Raw genomic sequence first — 24,037 nt, 5'->3', positions numbered from 1 at the left:
CTTCAAAAGGCGTTTATTAACCCACTGAATTTAAATGTTTTACTTATATCAAGAATATTAACAATACAATGTTATAATATTTTATTTTAAAGTTCAGAACAAAGAAATTGCAATTTTTTGTTCTGTTAAGAATAATTCAAATCAAGTCATTCAAGTCAAACTGGGACATTTTGTCTTATATGCTGGTTTAAAAACATTACCCTTCCTTTATGGCGAAGAGCAGTCTGTACATCCTACTAAACATCCCTTAAAAACCCATGAAACTTTCTCATCTATAGTTTCAGTTATGCTTTGTTCCATTTCAGAAACAATGTCATCTAAGGCTTGTGTTGGAGTTATGCTTTGTTCCAGTTCATAAACGATGTCATCTAAGGCATTAGTTCCAGTTATGCTTTGTTTCAGTTCAGAAAGGATGTCGTCTAAGGCAGCATAATTGGAAACATTAAAAAACTTATTGGTATCTGCTATTTCCTCCATCTCTTGAACTGCCTCAGGATTATTCAAAAGCGCCTCTCCTACCTATAAATGATTTAAGATTTTTGTATGGTAAGATATATTGTGATTTGTTTTGTTTGATAAAATAATAATAAACAAACTACATAATAGGTTTACAATATATGTAAGGAATAATTGATGACAGGCTGTTGAATTATTAAAAAATAATGCACACCCAAGGCGGCAATGCAGCACGATGTGAAGTGGAGTCCGTTACACTGAGGATGTGCATTATTTTCAGTAATTCAGTAAGGACCGAAGTCAGTAATTCCTCTTATACCACTGTTACAACAAACATTGCTATGATTCCTCTTTTGAAAAATTTGACAGGGTAGGTGTGCAGTTTACAGAAAAATAATCAACACCCATGGAACATTTATCAACCAATCAGAATAAAGCTTTCAGCAAGCCCATGGTATAAGCATACCTGTCAACCCTCCCATTTTTTGCCGGGATTAATCCGTATTTTACCATTCTTTCCCCCATCATTCTGTTTAAACAATTTCTCGTATTTTAGTCTTTCTATAAAAAGATTCCCCTGGCCGTATTTGATGTTCGCTTCCTGAGGTTGGGTAGAGGATGACGAGCTGTGCGCAAAGCTACAACCAACGGCACATTTTAATGTGCATGCTGATGCGTGTTGCAGGGTGTGCATTTTTTGTAACTTTGCGTGTGAAATACTGCTGTTTATGCTTTCCTGCTTAACTTGCAACTTCTGCGACCTATGTGTAAAACAAGTCTGCAGATGCAAGAGAGCCATACAAACAATGATTCAAGGTATACACTGCATAAAATGACTCTCTTACTTAGTATTTTTCAAATCAAAAATCAAAAAATTCTAAGAAGAAAGTAAGTTTAGTGTTTAGACAAAAATATCAAAGTTAGTGAACTTGTGATTAAAACAAGCAAAACATTTCTGCCAATGGGTATGAAAATGTTACATTCATTTTTCTTGAATTAAGTGTTTAAGGAAAAAGGGAACTTATTTCAAGATTTTTTTTTCTTACCCCATTGGCAGTTTTTTGTGCTATATTGGGGTTGTGGTGTTAAGGTTTGGGAAATTTCCCATATTTTTAAATCCCAATGTTGACAGGTATACTATATAACATGAATGAAGCTGGACCCCTAAAGGTAAATGATGTCACTAAAATGTCACTAAAATTAACAATATACAGGTCACTTACTCCAATGGCAAAGCGAGTTACTTCTTTCATTTCTGGCATGTTCAAAACATCAGTAAGGTTCATTGGGTCTCCCAAAATCTTTCCATCAGACAAGACAATTATCATTTTTTTAGATTTAATTGTTGGTCCAATCTCAGGGATGAAAATATTTGTACTGTAAACAGCAAATGCAGTCAGAAGAGAGCATAACTTAACTCATCCCAAACAAAAGTGCTTGGTGTTTATCATTATAAATAATATAGAATAACTCACAGCACATAGTGGATGGCTGAAGCGGTCTTTGTGAGATTGCCAAGTTGCTTTATTTCCTTAACTTTTTCCAAGGTCCTGCTGGCATCCTTATTGTCTTGAAGTGGGAGTTCAGTCCTAATCCTACTTCCGTACTGCACTATTGCAAAAACACACTAAAAAAAGAGATTTTTTTATTTAAAACTTTTTAATGTACATTACAGAAAAACTAAACAATGCAAAGATTTGACATCATATAGGTCACACTTTCATGAAACCATGACAACTACCGCTTTACTGCAGGAACATCCAGAGCTGAATATGTAATATAAAAACCTTTAGCTTTACTTACATTAAAACATGTTTTCCAAACATTTGTCATGACTTTGCTGATAAAGTCTTTGGCTCTCTGAAAGTCATCAGGATGAATGCTGCCAGAACCATCCAACACAATAGCAATCTCTGTCCCAGCATCTACAACATGTAAAGTATCTCTAAAGTACATATTTGATTTTATTTACATGATCAATTAGTAACACCATCACAAGAGTTTTCTCACCCGGATTGATGCGTCCACCATGATAATGATTGTTGTTGTTGTTGTTGTTGCTGTTGAATGCTGCATTTTTATTTTTAACTGAAAATACATAGATTCAAGAAATTCAGAGATTCAGAGACTGTATTTGGCATTATCAAATGATCAAATATCACATTAAACATACCTAATTCAGCAGGATTCAGTTTGAGCTTCAGTTTTGAGCTTCTCATTGTGAAATATCCATTAAAATCCTCAATTGATGACTTCTTTGTGCCAACTTGATTACACAACTTGAGAAGAAATAACACAACTAAAACATTTCCTTCTGATTAAATATAATAAACATCTTCCAAAAAAGTTAAAGCTTCTCTACTTACTCTAACTTACTTTAATATAATAAATTTAATACTTTTAATAAAGTGAGAAAATTTTAGTTTATAAAACTTTTCACATTTTTAGGCATAACCAAATGAAATTATTTTTAAATTAAAAAGTTGTACTTGTACATTGTAAGGCACTCATATTGTATATTTTAAGTGTTGCATTTGTTTCCTTGTTATATTCAGCTAAACTTTAAATATTTGAGCAGCCTTATGATAGAGATTTGATATGTGTCTGTAGATTTGAATAATTTAATACGTTTCATTAGGGAACCTCAGTCACACACCATAGTTATTTAGGTTCATGATGATTAACAGCATTGACTAACATAATATGACTTCCTTCTGATAGTCACATCAATGGTGGGGTGTCAGAACCATTATATGTGGGTGGGATAAGACCAGCGTCTGTTCACTTGTCAGAGCGCCGTCAGTCAAATCCATTCCACTAAAGGAATGCCCTAATAAATTGAAGTCCATTTCTGAATTTTGGCTACAGCCTTGACCTCCACGCTGCTGCTTCCTCAAATTCATTCCACTTGGCTCATTATATTCGATATAAATTAAACTCCATTTAGTGTTCAACTTGTGTCACCTTCAACACCTTCTGTGTTGATAATATACACTAGGGGTTCGACCTTGGGAGACCGATCACTCTGATACTATCTGAAAATGGCCAATGAATGATCAATGAACATTGGCCAATGAAATGTGCATCCGGGTAAAAAGGGAGGCCGGTATGCTCATTCATTCAAATTTTTGCTTTGGAGCCTTCATGTGGGTTTTCTCACAATCGCTCTGATTTCTTACCTTGCTCTGCGGTTGTGGACGACATGATCAGCAGCTTCTTCTCCGAGTTCCAGCGCACAGAGAAGTGCAAGAAGATTCTCCTTGGCGTTTCCAGCAACTAAAATAGTGCAATTTCCTACATCCACAATGCCTTTTCATGTATGTGCTTATGGGTGCAGTTGGTACCTTGCTCCCTCTGATGGGCATGATCGCTGCTTAAGATGTTTGGGTCTTTCCCATCCGAGACAGCGTTCATGGATAGATTATGTTCTCACTGCGAGAACATGTCTCTGGCAGCGTTGCGGTCATATGTCTCCTTCTTCTCTAAGAAGAGGATGACTAACTCACCCACTCCCTCGACCGCTAGCCCTCTCTGGGTGAGGTTGCCATTGCTGTCCTGCCTCACCCAGAGCAGGGTGAGACCTTCACATCTGGCCTGCGCTTTGGTGCGGGCCCCCATTTTCTCATTAAAATAGCAGTTTCCTTTTTCTTTGGTTCGATTTCGTTTCAGTGCATGGACACAACACGTTCTGTCCCGCACCACTCTGACCTCACTTCCTCTTCGGTCGTGCAGTGGGGGGCCCCCCTCTGGCACTGTCGAGGGCATTTGGGTCTTTCAAATGAGGAGACAGCATTCATCTATGGATTATGTTCTCACACCGAGAACATGTCTCTGGCAACGTTGCGGTCTTATGTCTCCTTCTTCTCTAAGAAGAGGATGACTACCTCATCCGCTCCCTCGACCACGCGCCCTCTGCTGCTGGGGCAGTGGATAGGGACATTGTAGTGATGAGGGTGATATGGGATCTTCAGTGGATGTGTCTTTGTCAGATAATATCTCTCAAGCCGTCCATTGCCCAACACGTTTGTTGCAGCATGTTGAGCTCCAGAGTATATGGAAGATTTGCTGGCTGGCAATTTTGTTACTTTTGGAATGCGAGAGAAAGATGAGTTATCTCTTGCAGCATCGGAGGGTGTGTTATCGACATCAGAGGCGGACAACTCCTGTGCGCAGCTGCCTTCAGGCGTTGCAGCGCTTTCGGAGGCAAATGCTGAAATGGCGAACATGCTTTCCTAGGCAGCCAAGATCCTTGGGCTGGAGTGGAACCCTTCGCCCTCCCCAGAGCACTCATGGCTGGATGATTGGTATTTGGGGTATTTATGCCTGCATGCTGCTGCGTCTTGGGGGAATGAGCCCAAACTCATTAGTACTCCCAAAAGTGCTGTTCCGCCATACAATATAGTTCCTCTTTTAAATCCGCTTAGAAAAGCGCTACGTTTTATTTTGTACCACCAAACTTGGTCGTATAACTATTCGTCTTAAATAGGAAAAACGTTGATGTGTTTGGTCACTTCTAACTTTATCTCTGAGTGATACCATTGAATGAATGGGGCTAAGCTAAATGCTATCGAAGTGTCGCAGCGCGCCCCAGCGCTTACGTGCACGCACTAAGATGATAGAGGGATGTATCAACTCTTCTTAGTTAAGGTAATAAAATATTTTAATATTGAAAATGAGTAGACTATTCCTTTAACATGTACTACAGTAATACACACTGAAGGAATCGGACAAAAGGTGCTCTTTAAATATTTTTCCTTTTCTGTAAAGGAGAACGTCTCGGTTACTATCTTAACCTTGGTTTGTCACAGTGCCAAACTGTGTTCTGTGTATGTAATGATGTATTTGTGTTGTTCCCCGAGTAGCCACCAGATGTCTCTTGTCCTCACTGTCACATGTGCCATTGAACTGCATCTCCCATAATCCTGTCTGTCATGATTAATCGTACTCAGCTGTTCCCACTCACCTTGTTAGTGTTTGTGTATTTACAGTTTTTTTTCAATCGCTAACAAGCGCTTACCCATACTTCAGATAATTTTTCTAAACACTTAACACAGTTTTCCACCTACAAAACACAATTGGCCAAATGCATAATTTTCTTCTCAAAAACACATTTTGTTAAATAAATACTAACTCTTCATTTCAAAATAGAACAAATCTTTCTCTGCACATAATACCTTTACCAAAACACTGGAAATCTGACTCAAAATAAAATTATTCTTTCAAAGAATAACACATCTTTTCACTTCACAAGGTACATGCAGTCAATCAAAGTACACCAGGTTTCAAATTACTGGCTATTGTTTACATTACAAAAACTGCATAGACTTTTATGTTTCAGTTTTACAGGTATTTGCATGCAAAACATGCAATCCACCGTTTTTATGCTAAATGTCTTTGCTGTACATGTGGACACACAGTTCCCAACCATGTTCACATTCAAAAGCTTTCAGTAAAAAGCAGTTTTTCCCCTTACTCTTGACTACAGGAGGTAAAGTAGATACACAATATGATAGAACAGAAAAAGTTTTACAGTATTGATCTTGATAATTTTTGAGGAGCTTTCCTCTTCCCCCAGAGGGTGGAAGACGTTGCATTCTTTAGAGGGACAAAATTTTTTACATATGCATTACTGTATGACCTTATTGACACGTCAAGTGAGAATAGAAACAATCCATGTAAAATGCAATACTTACCTGTTGGTTTGTTGAAAGATGCGTATAATGGAGGCAACCTCCTAAAATTGGGATGCACTCTTTCACCAGCCTCTCTTACTGAAATCAGTGAATTTCATCACTGACTACTGTTCTTGCAGCCCTTGGAATGCCACCACCATGCATTCTTACACCTCTACATTGCCCTCTCCTTGGGCCTGCTCTTCTCCCTGGCCCTGCTCCTCTGACTGCTCCTGCACCTCTCACTGCATCTCTCACTTCACCTCTCACTGCACCTGCATCTCTCACTGCACCTCTCACTGGGCCTGCTCTTCTTCATGTGCCCCTTGCTTTTATGCTTCCTCGTCCAGACATAACAGTGTTTGTCTGTTTCTGTTTTCAAAAACATCACTCCTCAAAGTCCTGCTTTTACTGTATAAGTATCAATGTAATAGAAAAAATAACCTAAGCCAGACTGGAATCAGCTGTGGTTGGCCCAATTTACCCAATATAAAGGTTTTTATACTGTATCTATGGTTTGGAATATTGTTTTTGCTATTGTGGGATGTTGTGTGTAAGCATTCGTAAATACTACAAAAACAATCCATAATTTTGGTGGGAGGTATAGCTTGTCTGTTAGGAAAATGTATGCATTGTGGAAATGTGTTTACTGACTGCATATTGTGTGAAAACGACATGAAATGAATGAATGGTATGGCCACAAAAGACCGATGCTGTGCTAATTGTGTTTAGAATTTTGAAAATGTGACAACTGATTGGACAAATGCTTGTTAGCGACTGAAAAAACTGTTAGCCCTGTCCGTTCAGTCATTGTTGTGGATTCCTTGTTGTATGTCACATCGCCTTCTGTGTGTGTGTTTTTGATTATTGTTCTGGACTGTGTTTATGGATATTTACCTTTTGCTTGTACGGATTATGATTTTGGATCACCCCTATTAAACTGCTTTTGGATCTTACTATTTGTGTGTGCGAGTCGTGACATGGTTCCCTGAGAAACGGGAAGGAGACATTGCGTCAATAGCTTATGCTATGGGAGATCGTCTTCCGATTTTCTAAAGTTTTTTTATAGACCAATGCCAGTGTACTGGCCAATGCCTTCCATGACGACCTATAGAGGCGTGGCTTTTGCCGCTACATAACGACCATCTTTAAGGCTTATCCTCAAATTCTTTCGACTGAACAACAGAAGAGCTGATCTGAGCAGTGACACGGCAGCTTACGCAATGTCTTGATCCTGTTTCTCAGGGAACCAAGGTTACGATAGTAACTGAGACGTTTCTTTTCGAGAATGCCGTGAGAACATCGAAGAGCAAAGTGGAACTTACTCAACCACATGCACTGCAATGCTTAGCAGTAGCACATAGCACAGTCTTAACCCAGTTGGTGTAAGCCAACGTGAAAAAGATTGTATGCCAGAGCCTCTAGGGCAGGGATAGGCAACTCCGGTCCTGGAGGGCCGGTGTCCTGCAGAGTTTAGTTCCAACCATAATTAAACACACCTGAAGCGGCCAATTAAGGTCTTACTAGGCATACTAGAAAGCAAGTTGGAGCTAAACTCTGCAGGACACCGGCCCTCCAGGACCGGAGTTGCCTTTCCCTGCTCTAGGGACCCAATCAGAAACTCATCCCAACCAGGACAGAGTACATACAGTACAGACACAGCCAGCATATAGGTCTTATCGCTGCACTACACAGAGCAGCAGATAAACACAATGAAATAAATTACCAAAGCAAGCATACTTGTGATCGGCATCTGCTGGCGTAGCATAAGATGCACATCAGAAAGGCTAGCTTGAAAGAAACGAGGATGAAGCGAATACAGTTCCATACCTCAACATTAGCAGTAACACAGTTGTCCTGGCAACATGTGGTAGACTCAGTGAATTTGCATTAACCACGCGACCACAACCTAAAAACTGAGGCGATGTGTCGCCCTCCCTGAGCATTCAACCCAAGCTCGGAAAGCCCCATCAAATGCGTTTGCATCCACCGCAAAATTCTCTGCTTACAAAGAGGCTGCCCGGCACAAAGAGCTGCTCAGACTGCTGTGTTGTGGTTCAAGAAGTCAGATAAACATATAAAGCCCAGACTGGGCATAGCTCACGTAAAACCAGATTGTAACCGCCTGCACTCTAACGGCGCTGAGGAAGGTTTCAGGCAAATAATCCCCAATGGGACACGAGGCATCCCGCTTCACTCCCTTAATTCTAATAACCAGCCACTGCGCGCCCAGATCTTGCATCGTGCAAAACGCCACAGGAGCTGCGTTGAAAACCCTTGAGGTAGACAGCCTGCATCGCGGCCAGCTACCTGCTACTGTAAAGGTATAGAACACTCAACACGGGACAGCGAGAAGCGAAGCAGTATTATCCGTGTAAATGTCAGCTGTAACGCATGAAAGCCTATGTCCGCTTTGCATGCAATACTCTACGGCGACGCTTCAGTATCACAAAGTGAAGAGAAAGAATGTAAGGATATGCCTTGGTTGTTATGCAATCTATGTGGTTTTACTGTGAAAGACAGACAAAAATCCCTTTGCAAGCTTCTATATATCTTATCTGATTATTGACAGTTCACTTCTCATGCACACTTTTCTAACACATTTACCAACTTTGAAGCAGTAAACATACCAGAAGATGCTCGTCGTCTGATATCACACTAGCAGCTACTGATGTTGTTGGTCTCAGGACTTTTGCTGTCTCATCTTTAGAAAAGATATTGGAGTAATAAAAGTTATCTAATAATTAAATTCTATAAATTAGTGAGACATTAACAGTGTGTGGTTAAAGTTTACAGCTTAAAGACAACAACAAATCATGACAAACCTACCGTGAGAATTTAGCAAGACACATTCATTCTCTAGTGTGCAGCTGAAAAGTTTTCCAGTTATGGGGGAAGAAACAAAAACTCTATAACAAAATATATAATAACATAATTTGACTACCAAAGATCACAATGTGCTTTATGATGGACTTAATTAAAATGGATTTGTATAAAGTAGCACACTTTTATACAGCTTTACATTAAAAAATACACAGAAAAGAAAACACAGAACAATGGATAGAGAAATTCATTGGATAGAGAAATTCAATTTGAGAAACATCATGAAGTGCACCACACACCTACAAAACTGAAATAGAGGAGGTCGAGAAACGTAGATGACAAAGAAGGCATAATGTTTCTGATACAACAATAATCTATTAAAACAAATATCTAGTATTATCTCCAAAATGAGTCTCAGAAATGACTAACCCATCCATTGACTGAATAACGGATTGCCCAAAAAGTAGATCAGCATTTGTGAAATGTTTCACTGGTGAGGTCTGAATGTTGAAGCCATTCACACTGCATGTCACTGTGGTATAAATCAATGTTTTTACTACACAATTCAGATTAGGATTGATCAAATAAAATGTTCTTTGTCTTTTCACAAGACATTTCAACTTCAGTTAATCAAAGTTTAAAAAATGTTTTAAGTCAAATCAATGTTCATTACTAAATAATTAGGTTAATAATACATTAATACATACCAATCATAACAATCAGTCCTCCGTACATTTTGATGTTTTTGAAAAATCCCACACTTTAAACTCAAAACTTCAGAGAGAGCACTCAGCAGAAGTGTCAGAGAAAACGGCTCATTGTGGTCTTGAACAACACAGATGCTGTCTGTGACAATATTTAAACCCTCCCCTTCTTTACCTCTATCTTACCTTTATCTCGGAATAATTAATTTATAGGGAAGTCATTTCAAAATTTTTATCATAAAAAAACATGAAACTAAAGTAATAATAAAGCTGCATCAAATAAGGAATACTGTAAATAGACTCTTACAGTTCTGCTGGCTGCTCTCACGCAGCTGTGTTTCTCAGTATTGAAGAATCAGAAGATAGAAAACAAAGTTTATTAAATAAATTTGCAGCAGACTGAGGCACAGAAGGGTGGTAGTATGGCAGTCAATAGATTTTCCGTAAATAATCTGCCATATAAGTGCCAATTTTGTAGCTAGAAGATGGGGAGAATCCGAAATCAATGATCAAATTAAGTAAATCATTAATTAAAATGGCAAGCACATTTAACTGTAATAATTTTAAATGTAATTATATTGTAATATTTAATAAAAGGATGTAAGATATACATTTTCACTAGTTAAAATGTCACCAATAAAGTTTTGTTGTTTTGCTGTTTTGGATTGCAGGGTCATATTTGTGAGAAACTCATGGCCACATCTGTGAGAAACTCATGGCCACATCTGTGAGAAACTCACATTTGTGAATCTCCAGTGCAAAACACAGTACATATTTGTAACACCTCTGCATTTTTTTCTAAAATTGCCTTTTGTATTTGCAAAGCGTTTTCTGTTTGTTTGCGAGTCGAGTTTTCCCTTTGCAAAGCAGATTGAGTTTGTTTGCAACATGCTGTATTTGTTTGTTTAAATATGGCACAAAATTCACTCCATAGATACCCTGCTTGTTTAGTGTTTTACATATTGCAGACTCATGAACAGAGATGTTAGCAAAGTTCCATTGATGCTTACAAATCTTTGGCTGTCATTCGAAAACAATGAGTCATCAGGAGCCTCATTTCATAGCCCCGCCTTTATGGGGGTAATATGATGCCAATATTATTGAAAATAGACAGAGTAAAAGTCACAAATAGATATTACAACTTGTAAACACAAAACGCAATCTACAAATAGATTAAAAATCCACAAACACAGTCCTCGTGATCCGCAAATGTAAAACAAGATCTACGAATCGACTTTGTGATCCACAAATATAAAGCATGATTTACAAAAAGAAATCAGTGACTTGTACTTGAAAACCAGAATTTGAATGAATGTAAAGTGACTTCTTTGCAGATGAATATCATTTTCTATTTGTAGATTGTGTCACATTTGTTTTCAGAATTCTGACACTATTGTTTCGCTTTTGTGACAAAATAATGCCATAATCGTTGAAAATGAAGAGACTACAATTTGTAAACACGAAACAAATCTGCAAATAGGTTCCAAATCTGCAAACAAACTCCTCATGATCCGCAAATGTAAAACGAGATCTAGAAATATATAAAAATCCACGAACAGACTCTTCATGACATACAAATATAAAATGCGATTTACAAATAGATTTAAAATCCGCAAACCAACTCTTTATGATTCACAAATAGAAATCATCGACTTGTACTTGACAAACAGAATTTAAATGAATGCAAAGTGATTTGTCTGTGCATGAGGGTCATTATTTGTTTGTAGATTGTGTTGCATTTGTTTTCAGAATTTTGGCACAACTGTTTCGCTGTTTTCCATTAAAAAAATCTACAAATGCCCTCCTCATAATTTGCAAACAAACACAGTCTAACTTGTATTTTCCAACCATTGTAAAAAGACATTCTTACACATTCTGTGCAAAGTTCAGCATGCAAGTGTTGAATCTGTGTTTGCAGATCACAGGGCATTCACGAATCCTTCTGCACAAGTCTACAGATCTTTTTGGCACTATCTTTCCGCAGAGTTTGTCACTACGATCCACGCGTGTAGTCAGCCAATCAGGGGTATTGCTTCAAAGTGATGCCACGCCCAGGGGCGATTCCAGGATTTTATAAATGGGGGGGCACAGGGGGGACCAAGAACCAGTCAGGGGGGGCCAATCAAAAAATTCAAATGAAAATAAATACTGGTTTGGAAAATATTAAGCATGGTTCTTGTGCAATGCCACGTGCTCTAATATAGATGGTATTAATTTTTTGTATTTTGCATGGATTAAACAACAGTTCTGTTCCAGAATAGTTCACTTTAAATAAATTGTCATAATTTACTCATCCTAAAGTTATTTCACACCTGTATGAGTTTTTCTTCTGCTGAACACAAAATAAAATATTTTGAAGAATCTTAGTAGCCAGAAAGTTGATGAACCCCATTGACTGCATGTTATTTTGTTCCTACATATGAAGTCAATGGGATCCATCAACTGATTTTGGTTACAGACATTCTTAACTCTTTTCTTTTTTGTGTTCAGCAGAAGAAAGAAACTCATACAGGTTTGAAACAAGTTTATGTATATGACCATTTAAATTAAGTGAACTGTTCCTTTAAGTACATTGCGTGTAGCTGGTATTAGTTAACATTCTGACATATCAGGATTTTGTTTTTCTACTTTGTCTGATCTGACTTTCATTGTTTATTAGCCTATATTGTATTTTAACACAACTGAATGCTATTTTTTACATATTATCTGTTCTGTTGTCAGACAACAAAAAAGAGTTTAAGCTAGTGACTAACACGACCCAATAACACCTCGTGTTTTATCCAACCAGCTGTTACTTTATACTGCTAAAATCCTAATTTAAATGTGACATTGTCTGATACAATTTACATTGAAGAGCTGATACGAGGTGATTTCGGATTACCTGTGTGTCTCATGCAAGGTTGCTCTTCTCATCTGATTGTGTTTATGAGCGCTTTTAATTTTAAATGCGAGTGATAGTTTTATTGTAGATCGCGCATAGCAATTCAGCGCAAATTCAAAAATATCAGAGAATACTGTTAAGCGTGCGCGCGCATACCGCACCATAGGGAGGGAGAGAGAGAGCTCGTACACAGAGAACTGGTGTGTGTGTGTGTGGGGGGGAAAACACTAACCTTTCGTTAAGTCATAATACTCGATCAACCGTATTCTCTGTCAGTAACATCTGTTGGCTGTTAACTTTTACGTGAAAAGACAACAGAGGAACCCAGGTGGAAACACCGCCAACTTTTAACTCCCTCACTCAGTGTCAGAGAGGCACTGTCGAGGTTCCGCACGCAGCAGTGAGAAAGCGTGCACGCGAGAGAGAGAGAGAGAGAGAGAGAGAGAGAGAGAGAGAGAGAGAGAGAGAGAGAGGCGCTGCTGAGCGCTTGCAAAAGCACATGAAGCCGTTTTAAATAGTAAATAAAATGTAAATGGTAATCATGGAAAATCTTTTTGATTTGTGCCAGTGTTGAGTCTGTGGCGGCTGTTGAGTCTGTGGCGGGGCGCCCTCCTTCTCGTTTGCACGAGTCTCAAATCAAACAGTGATTGACAACTGGTCCAATTGTGCTGTGGGTGTCGTGGTGTCTTTTTCCTCCTGTTTTAAAAACGCGCAACTACTGTGCTCGCTTCGCCTTCGCGTTCGAGCGAGTCTCAAATCAAACAGTGATTGACAACTGGTCCAATGGTGTGGTGGGTGTCTGACAACTGGTCCAATGGTGTGGTGGGTGTCATGGTATCTCTTTCCTCCTGTTTTAAAAACGCGCAACTACTCTGCTCGCTTCGTCTTCGCGTTCGCGCGAGTCTCAAATCAAACAGTGATTGACAGCTCTCTGGTCCAATGGTGCGGTGGGCATTTTCAGGTTGACAGTAAATCTAGCTGGCCCAATGAGATTGGAGGGGGGGCACCAGGGGGGGCCAATCATATTCCAAGGGGGGGCGGTGCCACCCCATGCCCCCCTCTAGACACGCCCCTGGCCACGCCCCCTCAATAAGCTCTTTTCAAAATAAAAGCTGGGCTCACTGCCATTTACCGTTGCCGGTGTTACAGCGCTGAAAGGCGGCCAGACCGGGTTATCGATATTATATTAATGATATTAAAGCATTTATGTATAGGATGGCAAATATGTAGCATTAACGTGAACTAGAACAACCCCTCGTTTAAGTTATTATCAGTGCCTGACAATTCGGCTGGTTGACTGTATGCAAGTCTATTATTTTTCGATGAAATTGCATTTGTGAACAACAAATCCGTGTTGGAAATAACATAGCTAGCAAGTGGCGTGCAACTAATGTAGTGTGTGTTTACAACTAAGCGTTACCTCCGGCTGGTGCTCAGTGTTTTAAGTTCAGGAGGTTTCCACCGGGAGGCGAATTAACACCGAGGTCATTAAATCGTTAAAAACACTAAAGGATTAAAGGATAAAGCAAAAAGGATTAAGTGAAAATAATGAATCAATACTTGATAAATGGGTGACTTGTTCATTATTGTAATATAAAGAAATGCATTACATTTTTTTTAAAACAAAGCCCGCCTTTTAATCTTTCTGACTAGAGCTGTGCGCCAGGTAAATTCCAAACGAACAGGGCAGAGTTTCCCAAAAGCATCGTAAGGCTAAGTGGATCGTAAAAACAATCGTACAATTCATCTTAGAATTACGGGCCGTTTCCCAAAAGCTTTGTAGCTTAAGTAGCACTCGAAAATCATCGTAGATCTACGAGTGCTCTGGAGTAATCGTTAATTTATAAGTGCATCGTAAGACAGGAGTGTTACAAGGTCACCTGCAGGACAACCAGCAAATTGCACTCCTGCAATAACGATAATGTAATGTTTAAAATGTAGGCTATATTTATTCATTGGGGTTTTCTTTGTTTATTTGTTTAAATTACTTAAATATAATATATTTAAAATTCAAACGAGAAATGAAATTTAAATGACTAAACATAAATTAATTAAGAAGGAAAACGTATTTGGTACAAATTTGGTAAAAGTTGGTACTAGCAAATTGATAAATGGTTCCTACCAATTGCTGCTATAATTCATAGGCTACAGTACAAAAAAATTTTTTTTTGAAGGGTATGGCATCTGATTAAAGAAACCAAATAAATATTCACGGTACAATGCAATAATCCCTAATAATAAATAAACATAGATAATAAACAACAAATAAAAAGAATAATATATATTATAAAATGCAGAAGGCATTGCGCAGTGGGACGAGTCCTAACTAAATATGAAAAAAGAATATTTCATGATGCACAAATTATTAAAACATTTAATAAGTCATTGAAAAATAATTAATAATATTTTAAAAAATATTAGTGCACATCGGCTGTAGATCATTAGCCTAAACAAGCTTCTGCTACAATTACGAGTCATTCAGTAAGTGACATTTCAGCACTTGAGAAACGGATAGCGACTCGTTAGTAGCCTTTAAAACCCAGCTGCGAGCGATCGTTTAAGCTCGTAGAAAGCGCTCTTGAGTGCTAAGTTCAATTGTTATCGGGAAACCTAGCCCAGGACCATTTCCGACAATAAAATGATAAAGTTAACTAAAACAACTGCAAAATTTACCTGTAGCCTAACGGACTCGAAAGCTACAGAGAGTAATAGCTTTGAGCTGTTAAAAGCAGAACAGACCTTAAAGGAAGGATTGTAAACGGTGGATATAATATTAACATGTCATTTGCTGTCCGGATTAGGGTGGAATGGCACAGGCAGACTGCCGGTCTAAAAACCGAGACCGTTTTGATTTCATTCCGTACACGCTGACAGGCAGCTGCTTCTATAAACGGCTTGTGCTTGTTTGTCTCCATGCTCAGTCTGGAAAGAGTTAAATGTTTCTAATAACAACGCCATTTGTAAGTGCATTCCGGTCAAATGCATATGGTCAAATAGTTCAATTAATGCTGCTGTCAAATAAGGCTCATGTTTTTGTTAATTACGGCAAGTTACATCCAGTATTATTGTCACGGCCGGGGGCGGACCCGAATATACTAAAGGTCACGCCCCTCTCAACTCTTCCACCTCGAGGAGTTTCCCAAGACCACCCCAAATGACCAAACAGACGAGTAAACTACATTTAAAATAAACTTTATTTAAATATTTAAAAGGGAGAAAAAGGGGAAAGGGCAAATTAAAACTAATGTGGCTTCTTCTCGCCTCCAGGGCCACTTATGCCAAGGATGGGGGACAGGGGCTCCTTCGGGGCTCCAATCCTAAAACCCGTGGCGCACTCCGCTTCTTCCTGGAGGCAGAATCAAACAAAGAATTATCCAGCTGTACTTTGCTTCGGGTCACTACTTCTCTAACTCTCCGTTTTTCTCTCTCTCTCTCTCCTGAGCCTTAGGTACGTTGCTTTTCAGATCCTGGAAGCAGAGAATCGTTAGCGAGACGTTCAGGGAGACAACCCACCGAGCGTGCACTGGAATGCACATAGAGGTTGCTGCGAACACAGGTAAGTGTCACCACACAAAGGTCGGTTACTCACGGCGCTGGGGGTCTTGGTTCTCACAGGGCCTTCCAGTACTGGGGATCTTGGTTTACACAGGGCATTCGAGCACTAGGGATCTTCGTTCACACAGAGCATTCGCTGGAACACAGGTAAGTGATTGCTTTAGGCACAGGTCACTCTCACTACACAGGATAAGTTACTCACAGCACTGGGGATCTTCGTTCACACAGAGCATTCGCTGGAACACAGGTAAGTGATTGCTTTTAAGCACAGGTCAATCTCACTACACAGAATAAGTTACTCACAGCACTGGGGATCTTCGTTCGCACAGAGCATTAGCTGGAACACAGGTAAGTGATTTCTTTAAGCACGGGTCAATCTCACTACACAGAATAAGTTACTCACAGCACTGGGGATCTTCGTTCGCACAGAGCATTAGCTGGAACACAGGTAAGTGATTTCTTTAAGCACGGGTCAATCTCACTACACAGGATAAGTTACTCACAGCACTGGGGATCTTCGTTCGCACAGAGCATTCGCTGGAACACAGGTAAGTGATTTCTTTAAGCACGGGTCAATCTCACTACACAGGATAAGTTACTCACAGCACTGGGGATCTTCGTTCGCACAGAGCATTCGCTGGAACACAGGTAAGTGATTTCTTTAAGCACAGGTCAATCTCACTACACAGGATGAGTTACTCACAGCACTGGGGATCTTCGTTCACACAGAGCATTCGCTGGAACACAGGTAAGTGATTGCTTTAGGCACAGGTCAATCTCACTACACAGGATAAGTTACTCACAGCACTGGGGATCTTCGTTCGCACAGAGCATTAGCTGGAACACAGGTAAGTGATTTCTTTAAGCACGGGTCAATCTCACTACACAGGATAAGTTACTCACAGCACTGGGGATCTTCGTTCGCACAGAGCATTCGCTGGAACACAGGTAAGTGATTTCTTTAAGCACGGGTCAATCTCACTACACAGGATAAGTTACTCACAGCACTGGGGATCTTCGTTCGCACAGAGCATTCGCTGGAACACAGGTAAGTGATTTCTTTAAGCACAGGTCAATCTCACTACACAGGATGAGTTACTCACAGCACTGGGGATCTTCGTTCACACAGAGCATTCGCTGGAACACAGGTAAGTGATTTCTTTAAGCACAGGTCAATCTCACTACACAGGATAAGTTACTCACAGCACTGGGGATCTTCGTTCACACAGAGCATTCGCTGGAACACAGGTAAGTGATTGCTATAAGCATGGGCGTCGGAACCATTATACGTGGGTGGGACAGGACCCACCCACTTTTTAAGACCAATGATAATGGACCCACCCACTTTTTCTCTACTTAAGCGCATTTGTCTGTTCCCTTATCAATGCGCTGTTAGTCAAAATCCATTCCACTAAAGCAGGAATCCCCAACCTTTGCTTTTTACACCGCGGACCGTTTCAGCTTTTTAAAAAAAGTCGCGGAGGGAGGTGCTGCTGAGTTGCTGTTCAAACAAAGTGCTGTAAAACCTCCTTTGCGAAATGAATAACGTTAAAAACGGAGGTAAAGGTCAAACATCCATGCATTAGGAAAATCAATAACTGCTTTATTTATAGTATATTTTCTATAGACGTGTAAAACCATATTATGGCGAATTATTTTACTTTCACTGTTTCACGAGTTTGCCTGCCCATTTAGTCTTAATAATTAACGGTAAACGAACTCTTGCTGTTTTTAAAGGCAGCTCGAACATTAGGTCGACTCGAGCCCCAAGTTCAAGAAACAGAAGAAAAAAAACGGAGGAGATGAGGAGGACAGATATGAATTGCGGAGGCACGGAGACGTTAAGTTTAGCATATGCTTTTATTGATAATAATTGACACACTAAATGTGGTCCCTTTCAAACCGTTAAAAGTATAGACTACTCGTTAAAATATTATTACTGCAGTAAAATAGTTTATTTTGATTAAAATTATCCAGCGATCGTGGCACCATAAAGTTTTTTTTTTTTTTACAGAAGCCTGCAATTACTTTTCATGCGATTATAACGTCTTCACGTATTAACATTATTTGCGAGGTACATTTGCAAATGATTCATAAAGTCATACCTCTGCAATTGTTTAATCGATTGTGTTTTAGAAGTACATATATGCTCAAACTCTTATGACAGCATGTTCCCGACGGATACCATTAAATATATTGATCTCATTTCCAGAACTCACATTTATATTTCTCTAAGAGAGAGAAAGAGAGACTGGGTATAACAAATAAAAAGGGTATACAAAAATTGTAACAGTTACCTTCATTCGTTTTTCTTACCTTTTATTTCCTTAAAATAAAAAAGAAACATTGTAGCCTACTGTCAGCAGAGAAAAAAAATGTCACACAAAAAAATAAATGAAATATGACAGCTGCCATTATTTGCAAAATTTTCAAAGGGCTATTACCAGAATTCTGACCGCAATACTGTCTTTTATTTAAACGCAAATGTTCAGGTTAATTAAAAGGAAACATGAAAATTGCATTTATTGCAGTAAATGTATTTTCGGGGGGGGGGGGGGGGGGGTGTTGACGTGGGGACCCACCCACTTTTCATTTGCTTCCGACGCCCATGGCTATAAGCACAGGTCAAATATCACTATACAGGATAAATTACTCACAGCACTGGGGATCTTCGTTCACACAGAGCATTCGCTGGGAAACAGGTAGGGGATTGCTATAAGCACAGGTCAATATCCCTCCACAAAATAAGTTACTCACAGCACTGGGGATCCTCATTCACCCAGAGCATTCACTGGGACACAGGTAAGTGATTGCTATAAGCACAGGTCAAATATCACTGCACAGGATAGGTTACTCAAAGCACGGGGGATCTTCACACTCACTCACAGACAGTGGGCTTTCGCTACAGCGTTGGTGCACCGTATTCCTTCACCCGTTCACTCAAGCTTTCCGGGCGTCGTAGGGACTGATGGATCCAGTGGCACGGAGCCGAACGCTTCCCAGAACTCCCCCTCCTGTTTCCACAACCGGGGTCACGAGTTGGGGCGAACTTTCGTCGAGGCTCCGCACACCACGGGCTTCTGTTGGACAGGTCAGTATACACAGCTATGATCCTCAATCCGCACGGTGCACTTGACTTTATACAATACTCACTCCTATCCACCACTGGGCTTCACCACTGCCTGCTCTTTAGAGGAGTGAAGCTCTCGTGGACACACCCGGGGCCAAAGACTAGGTTTTCTCTCTCTCCGTAGGACTCAGGCCACAACAGATGTCGTCCTCTCGCGACCCGTCCGAGGCTGGGCAGTTTGGTCGCTACAAACACAGCATACACACAGCAAGCATAACGTGAACACCATTAATAAGTGAAACTCACCCACAGCACTCTTGTACACACTTCACGTGATTTTTAATCGACCTAGCCACCTGGCTTCGACTTCCTCGAGAGGATAGTTGGGCGATAGTTAGGCTACCGATGAGAGTAAGATGTATGTTATTCACAGCCCCAGCGTGTTGTTTATCACTCCTCTGGCTCACCCGCGCTTCCTTTTCCCGCAGGGCCACTGCTTTACTAGTAAACGGTGCTTCTTACCAAATATCTCGTCCGTGTTTCCGGTCAACCCGCGGCTCGCCCACGCTTCCCTCTCCAGTGGGGCCAGGGACCTCAAACACAAAAAGACACACACCAAGCAACTCCTCTTCCAAGTATTGCACAGAAAAGTACTACAGCTGTTACTCACTCTTCGTTGTCAATAGTTTCCTGTACTTGCAAACTCAATGGCTCTGTATCCGCCCACTCACGAATGAAATCACCCAGTATTCCTTCGCCCAGTTGACTTTCCTTTTCTCTCTTCCCCAGGGGAACGATCTGACCAGCGTAGTCCGTCTGCAAAGCAGCAACACAGCGTACACAAAGTACACAACAAGCACCCCGTTTGATGTCTTCAAAGGTCTTTATATCCTCTACCTCTTCTCCTCATCAGCCTATCAGCAACCGCTGTGTAAATTATCCTCACCTGGGCGAAATCAGGCTTGATTTCGTCTTCGGGGAAACCCCGGAGATTCCGGTGTTCAGAGTAAAACGTCCGGGCGGAACCATCGTCTTCCACGCTTTTGGTTCCGCCCTCACAAACCGTCACCTGTGACATTATCGTTGCAACCGCTTGCTTTATTTTAGCTGAGTCACCTTAGCAGCTCCACTCCATCCAGCTGGCTCGCTGACGCTCGGCAAATGTTCGTTGAAGAGACACTGATGTTTTAAGGATAAAACCGCTTCATGCAGTATTTTTAACGATTTAATGACCTCGGTGTTAATTCGCCTCCCGGTGGAAACCTCCTGAACTTAAAACACTGAGCACCAGCCGGAGGTAACGCTTAGTTGTAAACACACACTACATTAGCTGCACGCCACTTGCTAGCTATGTTATTTCCAACACGGATTTGTTGTTCACAAAATAGACTTGCATACAGTCAACCGGCTGAATTGTCAGGCACTGATAATAACTTAAACGAGGGGTTGTTCTAGTTCACGTTAATGCTACATATTTGCCATGCTATACATAAATGCTTTAATATCATTAATATAATATCGATAACCCGGTCTGGCCGCCTTTCAGCGCTGTAACACCGGCAACGGTAAATGGCAGTGAGCCCAGCTTTTATTTTGAAAAGAGCTTATTGAGGGGGCGTGGCATCACTTTGAAGCAATACCCCTGATTGGCTGACTACACGCGTGGATCGTAGTGACAAACTCTGCGGAAAGATAGTGCCAAAAAGATCTGTAGACTTGTGCAGAAGGATTCGTGAATGCCCTGTGATCTGCAAACACAGATTCAACACTTGCATGCTGAACTTTGCACAGAATGTGTAAGAATGTCTTTTTACAATGGTTGGAAAATACAAGTTAGACTGTGTTTGTTTGCAAATTATGAGGAGGGCATTTGTAGATTTTTTTAATGGAAAACAGCGAAACAGTTGTGCCAAAATTCTGAAAACAAATGCAACACAATCTACAAACAAATAATGACCCTCATGCGCAGACAAATCACTTTGCATTCATTTAAATCCTGTTTGTCAAGTACAAGTCGATGATTTCTATTTGTGAATCATAAAGAGTTGGTTTGCGGATTTTAAATCTATTTGTAAATCACATTTTATATTTGTATGTCATGAAGAGTCTGTTCGTGGATTTTTATATATTTGTAGATCTCGTTTTACATTTGCGGATCATGAGGAGTTTGTTTGCAGATTTGGAACCTATTTGCAGATTTGTTTCGTGTTTACAAATTGTAGTCTCTTCATTTTCAACGATTATGGCATTATTTTGTCACAAAAGCGAAACAATAGTGTCAGAATTCTGAAAAAATGTGACACAATCTACAAATAGAAAATGATATTCATCTGCAAAGAAGTCACTTTACATTCATTCAAATTCTGGTTTTCAAGTACAAGTCACTGATTTCTTTTTGTAAATCATGCTTTATATTTGTGGATCACAAAGTCGATTCGTAGATCTTGTTTTACATTTGCGGATCAAATTACCCCCATACGCCTTCCCACCCACGCTTGCAAACTCAAATCAGTGAGAGAATCGTGACAAAACTGCAAGCGCAGAGGGACCAGTAGATGTCGGGTTATTTCAGGAAATAGTTTTCCTCCGTATACAAGTCATTTACAACTGGTTTATTTTACACACAGAGACAGATTCAGCGCGATTAATTCATATTTGCCGTTCATGAAAGTGTGTTTTTCATTGCTCAACACTGTTTGCAGACTTGCAATGCTTTTGGCAGTATTTCAGCGCAAAAACCGTGCCAAAAGTGTAGGGCGTGGAAAAACTGAGGTCAGATGCATACAGTTCATACTTATTTAGTGTAAATATGAAGTTTCAGTTTTACAAGACATGAATTACACTTACGATTAACAGTAGTATGTTGCAAAACTTGTTTTCTTACGCTTGCAACTTGATTTACACCTTTACAAAACGGTTTTCGCATATGCAAATTTATTTTACGCTTGCAATGTTAAGTACATTCTTACAAATTTTATCCTGCGCATGCAAATCTTTTAGGCGCTAAATTACCTTCATAGACTTCTTGTGGCGCCGCAAGAATCGACAGCCGGATGACGTCAAAGTACCGCGAGAGTGATTCGCGAAATCCAGAGTTGTATAATAAGAGAGTTACGACCATAGATATGTATATAAAGGCTAGATGGCTCGTCCGCGCTGATGGCCAATTGAGTTGAACGTCCGCATTTTGGCGGCCATCTTAGGACAGGGCGCTCGCTCACTCGTAGCATTGAGTTTTAATGATGCAGGTACTTTTAAATGACCATAACTTGCTTAATTTTTTACCGATTTTCAAACGGATTGGTTTGTTATAAACGTCAAAGATGTACCTATGACACTGAATACGTATACTAAAAATAAATAAAAAATTCATGAAACATGTTAAAGCATCCATAATTATAGCCACGTTAATAACGTTTGTAAAAAACCAAACCGTAATCCGTCAAGAATTCAGCAAGTTACGAGCATTTTAGTTGGCGTATGTCACTCACCTTCCGTCCACAGCAGCAGGGAGCAGCACTATGGCAGCACTGACCTAAGATGGCCGCCAAGTGACGACACAGCTGACTCCGCCTTGAGCCATCTAGCCTTTATATACATATCTATGGTTACGACACTCACATAGACGTCCGTTGTAAGAATGGAATGCGGAAGTAACAGCGTGTCATGTAGTGACCCATAGTTCCAAACGCAGCACTGAAGCCCATTCATTTCAATGACACCTGCTGGTAAATCGATGAAATTACCGTTTCTCTTTACATTTTCGGACATTTCATGAATATAGTCAACAGTGATATTTTATGAACTCTGCTGTAGGTAATGATTATCGTTAATAATATAACTAGTTAAATTCTTATATTTTAATGAGTTGTGTATAATGTGTGAATAATATAGATTTAATGGTTTAATATTTTATTACTGGTGGCCATCTACTTTAATATATACTTATAATATCTTTTTTATCTATAATGAGTTACACTAGGGGGCAACAGCGAGAAGCTAAATGCCTCATAAGAAAGTCACACTGCTTCACAATGCTGCTATGTGTTTCATTGTGTTTGGTAGGTAACATTAGTAATGTATCCTTGAAAATCATGTATAATTATATTAACATTTAATGTGTACTATAAATATAATTAAATATGAATTTATTGTTTCTGTTATGTTTCACTGTTACAAATAACCGCGTTGGCGATATTTTTCGTGCTTTTAATATAGTAAAAGTGCAGGAATTATGTTTTTAGCAGATTGATAGCAATTTATATAGCCATATTTTTGCCACAAAAATAAAAGATAAACTGTGTTGCTGTAGTGGCTATAGACAAGACAACGGCAGTTTTCTTTGGGTCACCATTAACTGTTTATCTTTATTAACTGTTTTACTGAATTTCCATCACTCCCTAGTAAAAAAAGTCAATCAATTTACATTACAAGCTAATATTTACCTAAAATAGCTGAAAACCAATGCAAACAGATTGACAGCACAGCTTGGTTTGGAACTGTAGAACGTTACATGAATGACGTGACCACGCGGGGGCGAGATCAAAGTCGTTACAGTAGGCTTGTTTGAGATGAGCAAATTCTGCACAGAATCGATCACCGGTGATCAGCGCAAGATGCATTCCGGTTAGAAAAGTGTCCGACTTACGTCCGACTTGCTCTGATGTCACGCTGACGTGTACAAAATAACTCTCGCGATGGAGAGGCGGGCTCGTCGGATTCTACAGCCGAGCGCAGTTGCTCTCCACCGACTGCGTTGACGAAAAGCACGATGGGAAAAGACTTGCTGACGACACAGCTTAATGCTCATTTGCCCGGGAATGTCAGCTGATGACTTTTTAATTCTAAAAACTCCACTTCCTGTAGTAGTTTTTAT

At 39.8% G+C, this 24,037-nt stretch overlaps 1 protein-coding gene across 1 annotated transcript in view; it reads right to left on the bottom strand.

Moving 5' to 3' along the window:
- Positions 1 to 29: 29 nt before the first annotated feature.
- The window catches only part of LOC135771257 (integrin alpha-D-like), a 62,111-nt gene continuing 38,103 nt past the window's right edge, over positions 30 to 24,037 (bottom strand). Inside the window, exons 3-10 of the mRNA XM_073815619.1 lie at positions 8,958 to 9,037; positions 8,759 to 8,832; positions 2,630 to 2,735; positions 2,467 to 2,544; positions 2,260 to 2,381; positions 1,932 to 2,083; positions 1,680 to 1,833; positions 30 to 519 (exon numbers count right to left, since the gene is read on the bottom strand). Coding sequence (XP_073671720.1) covers positions 208 to 519; positions 1,680 to 1,833; positions 1,932 to 2,083; positions 2,260 to 2,381; positions 2,467 to 2,544; positions 2,630 to 2,735; positions 8,759 to 8,832; positions 8,958 to 9,037 — 1,078 coding nt within the window. The 3' untranslated portion in view covers positions 30 to 207. The remainder of the gene's footprint in view (positions 520 to 1,679; positions 1,834 to 1,931; positions 2,084 to 2,259; positions 2,382 to 2,466; positions 2,545 to 2,629; positions 2,736 to 8,758; positions 8,833 to 8,957; positions 9,038 to 24,037) is intronic.

The sequence above is a fragment of the Paramisgurnus dabryanus genome, chromosome 8 (genome assembly GCF_030506205.2).
Source record: "Paramisgurnus dabryanus chromosome 8, PD_genome_1.1, whole genome shotgun sequence".
Taxonomy (NCBI): Eukaryota; Metazoa; Chordata; class Actinopteri; order Cypriniformes; family Cobitidae; genus Paramisgurnus; species Paramisgurnus dabryanus.
This window is presented reverse-complemented; position numbering and strand designations above follow the sequence as displayed.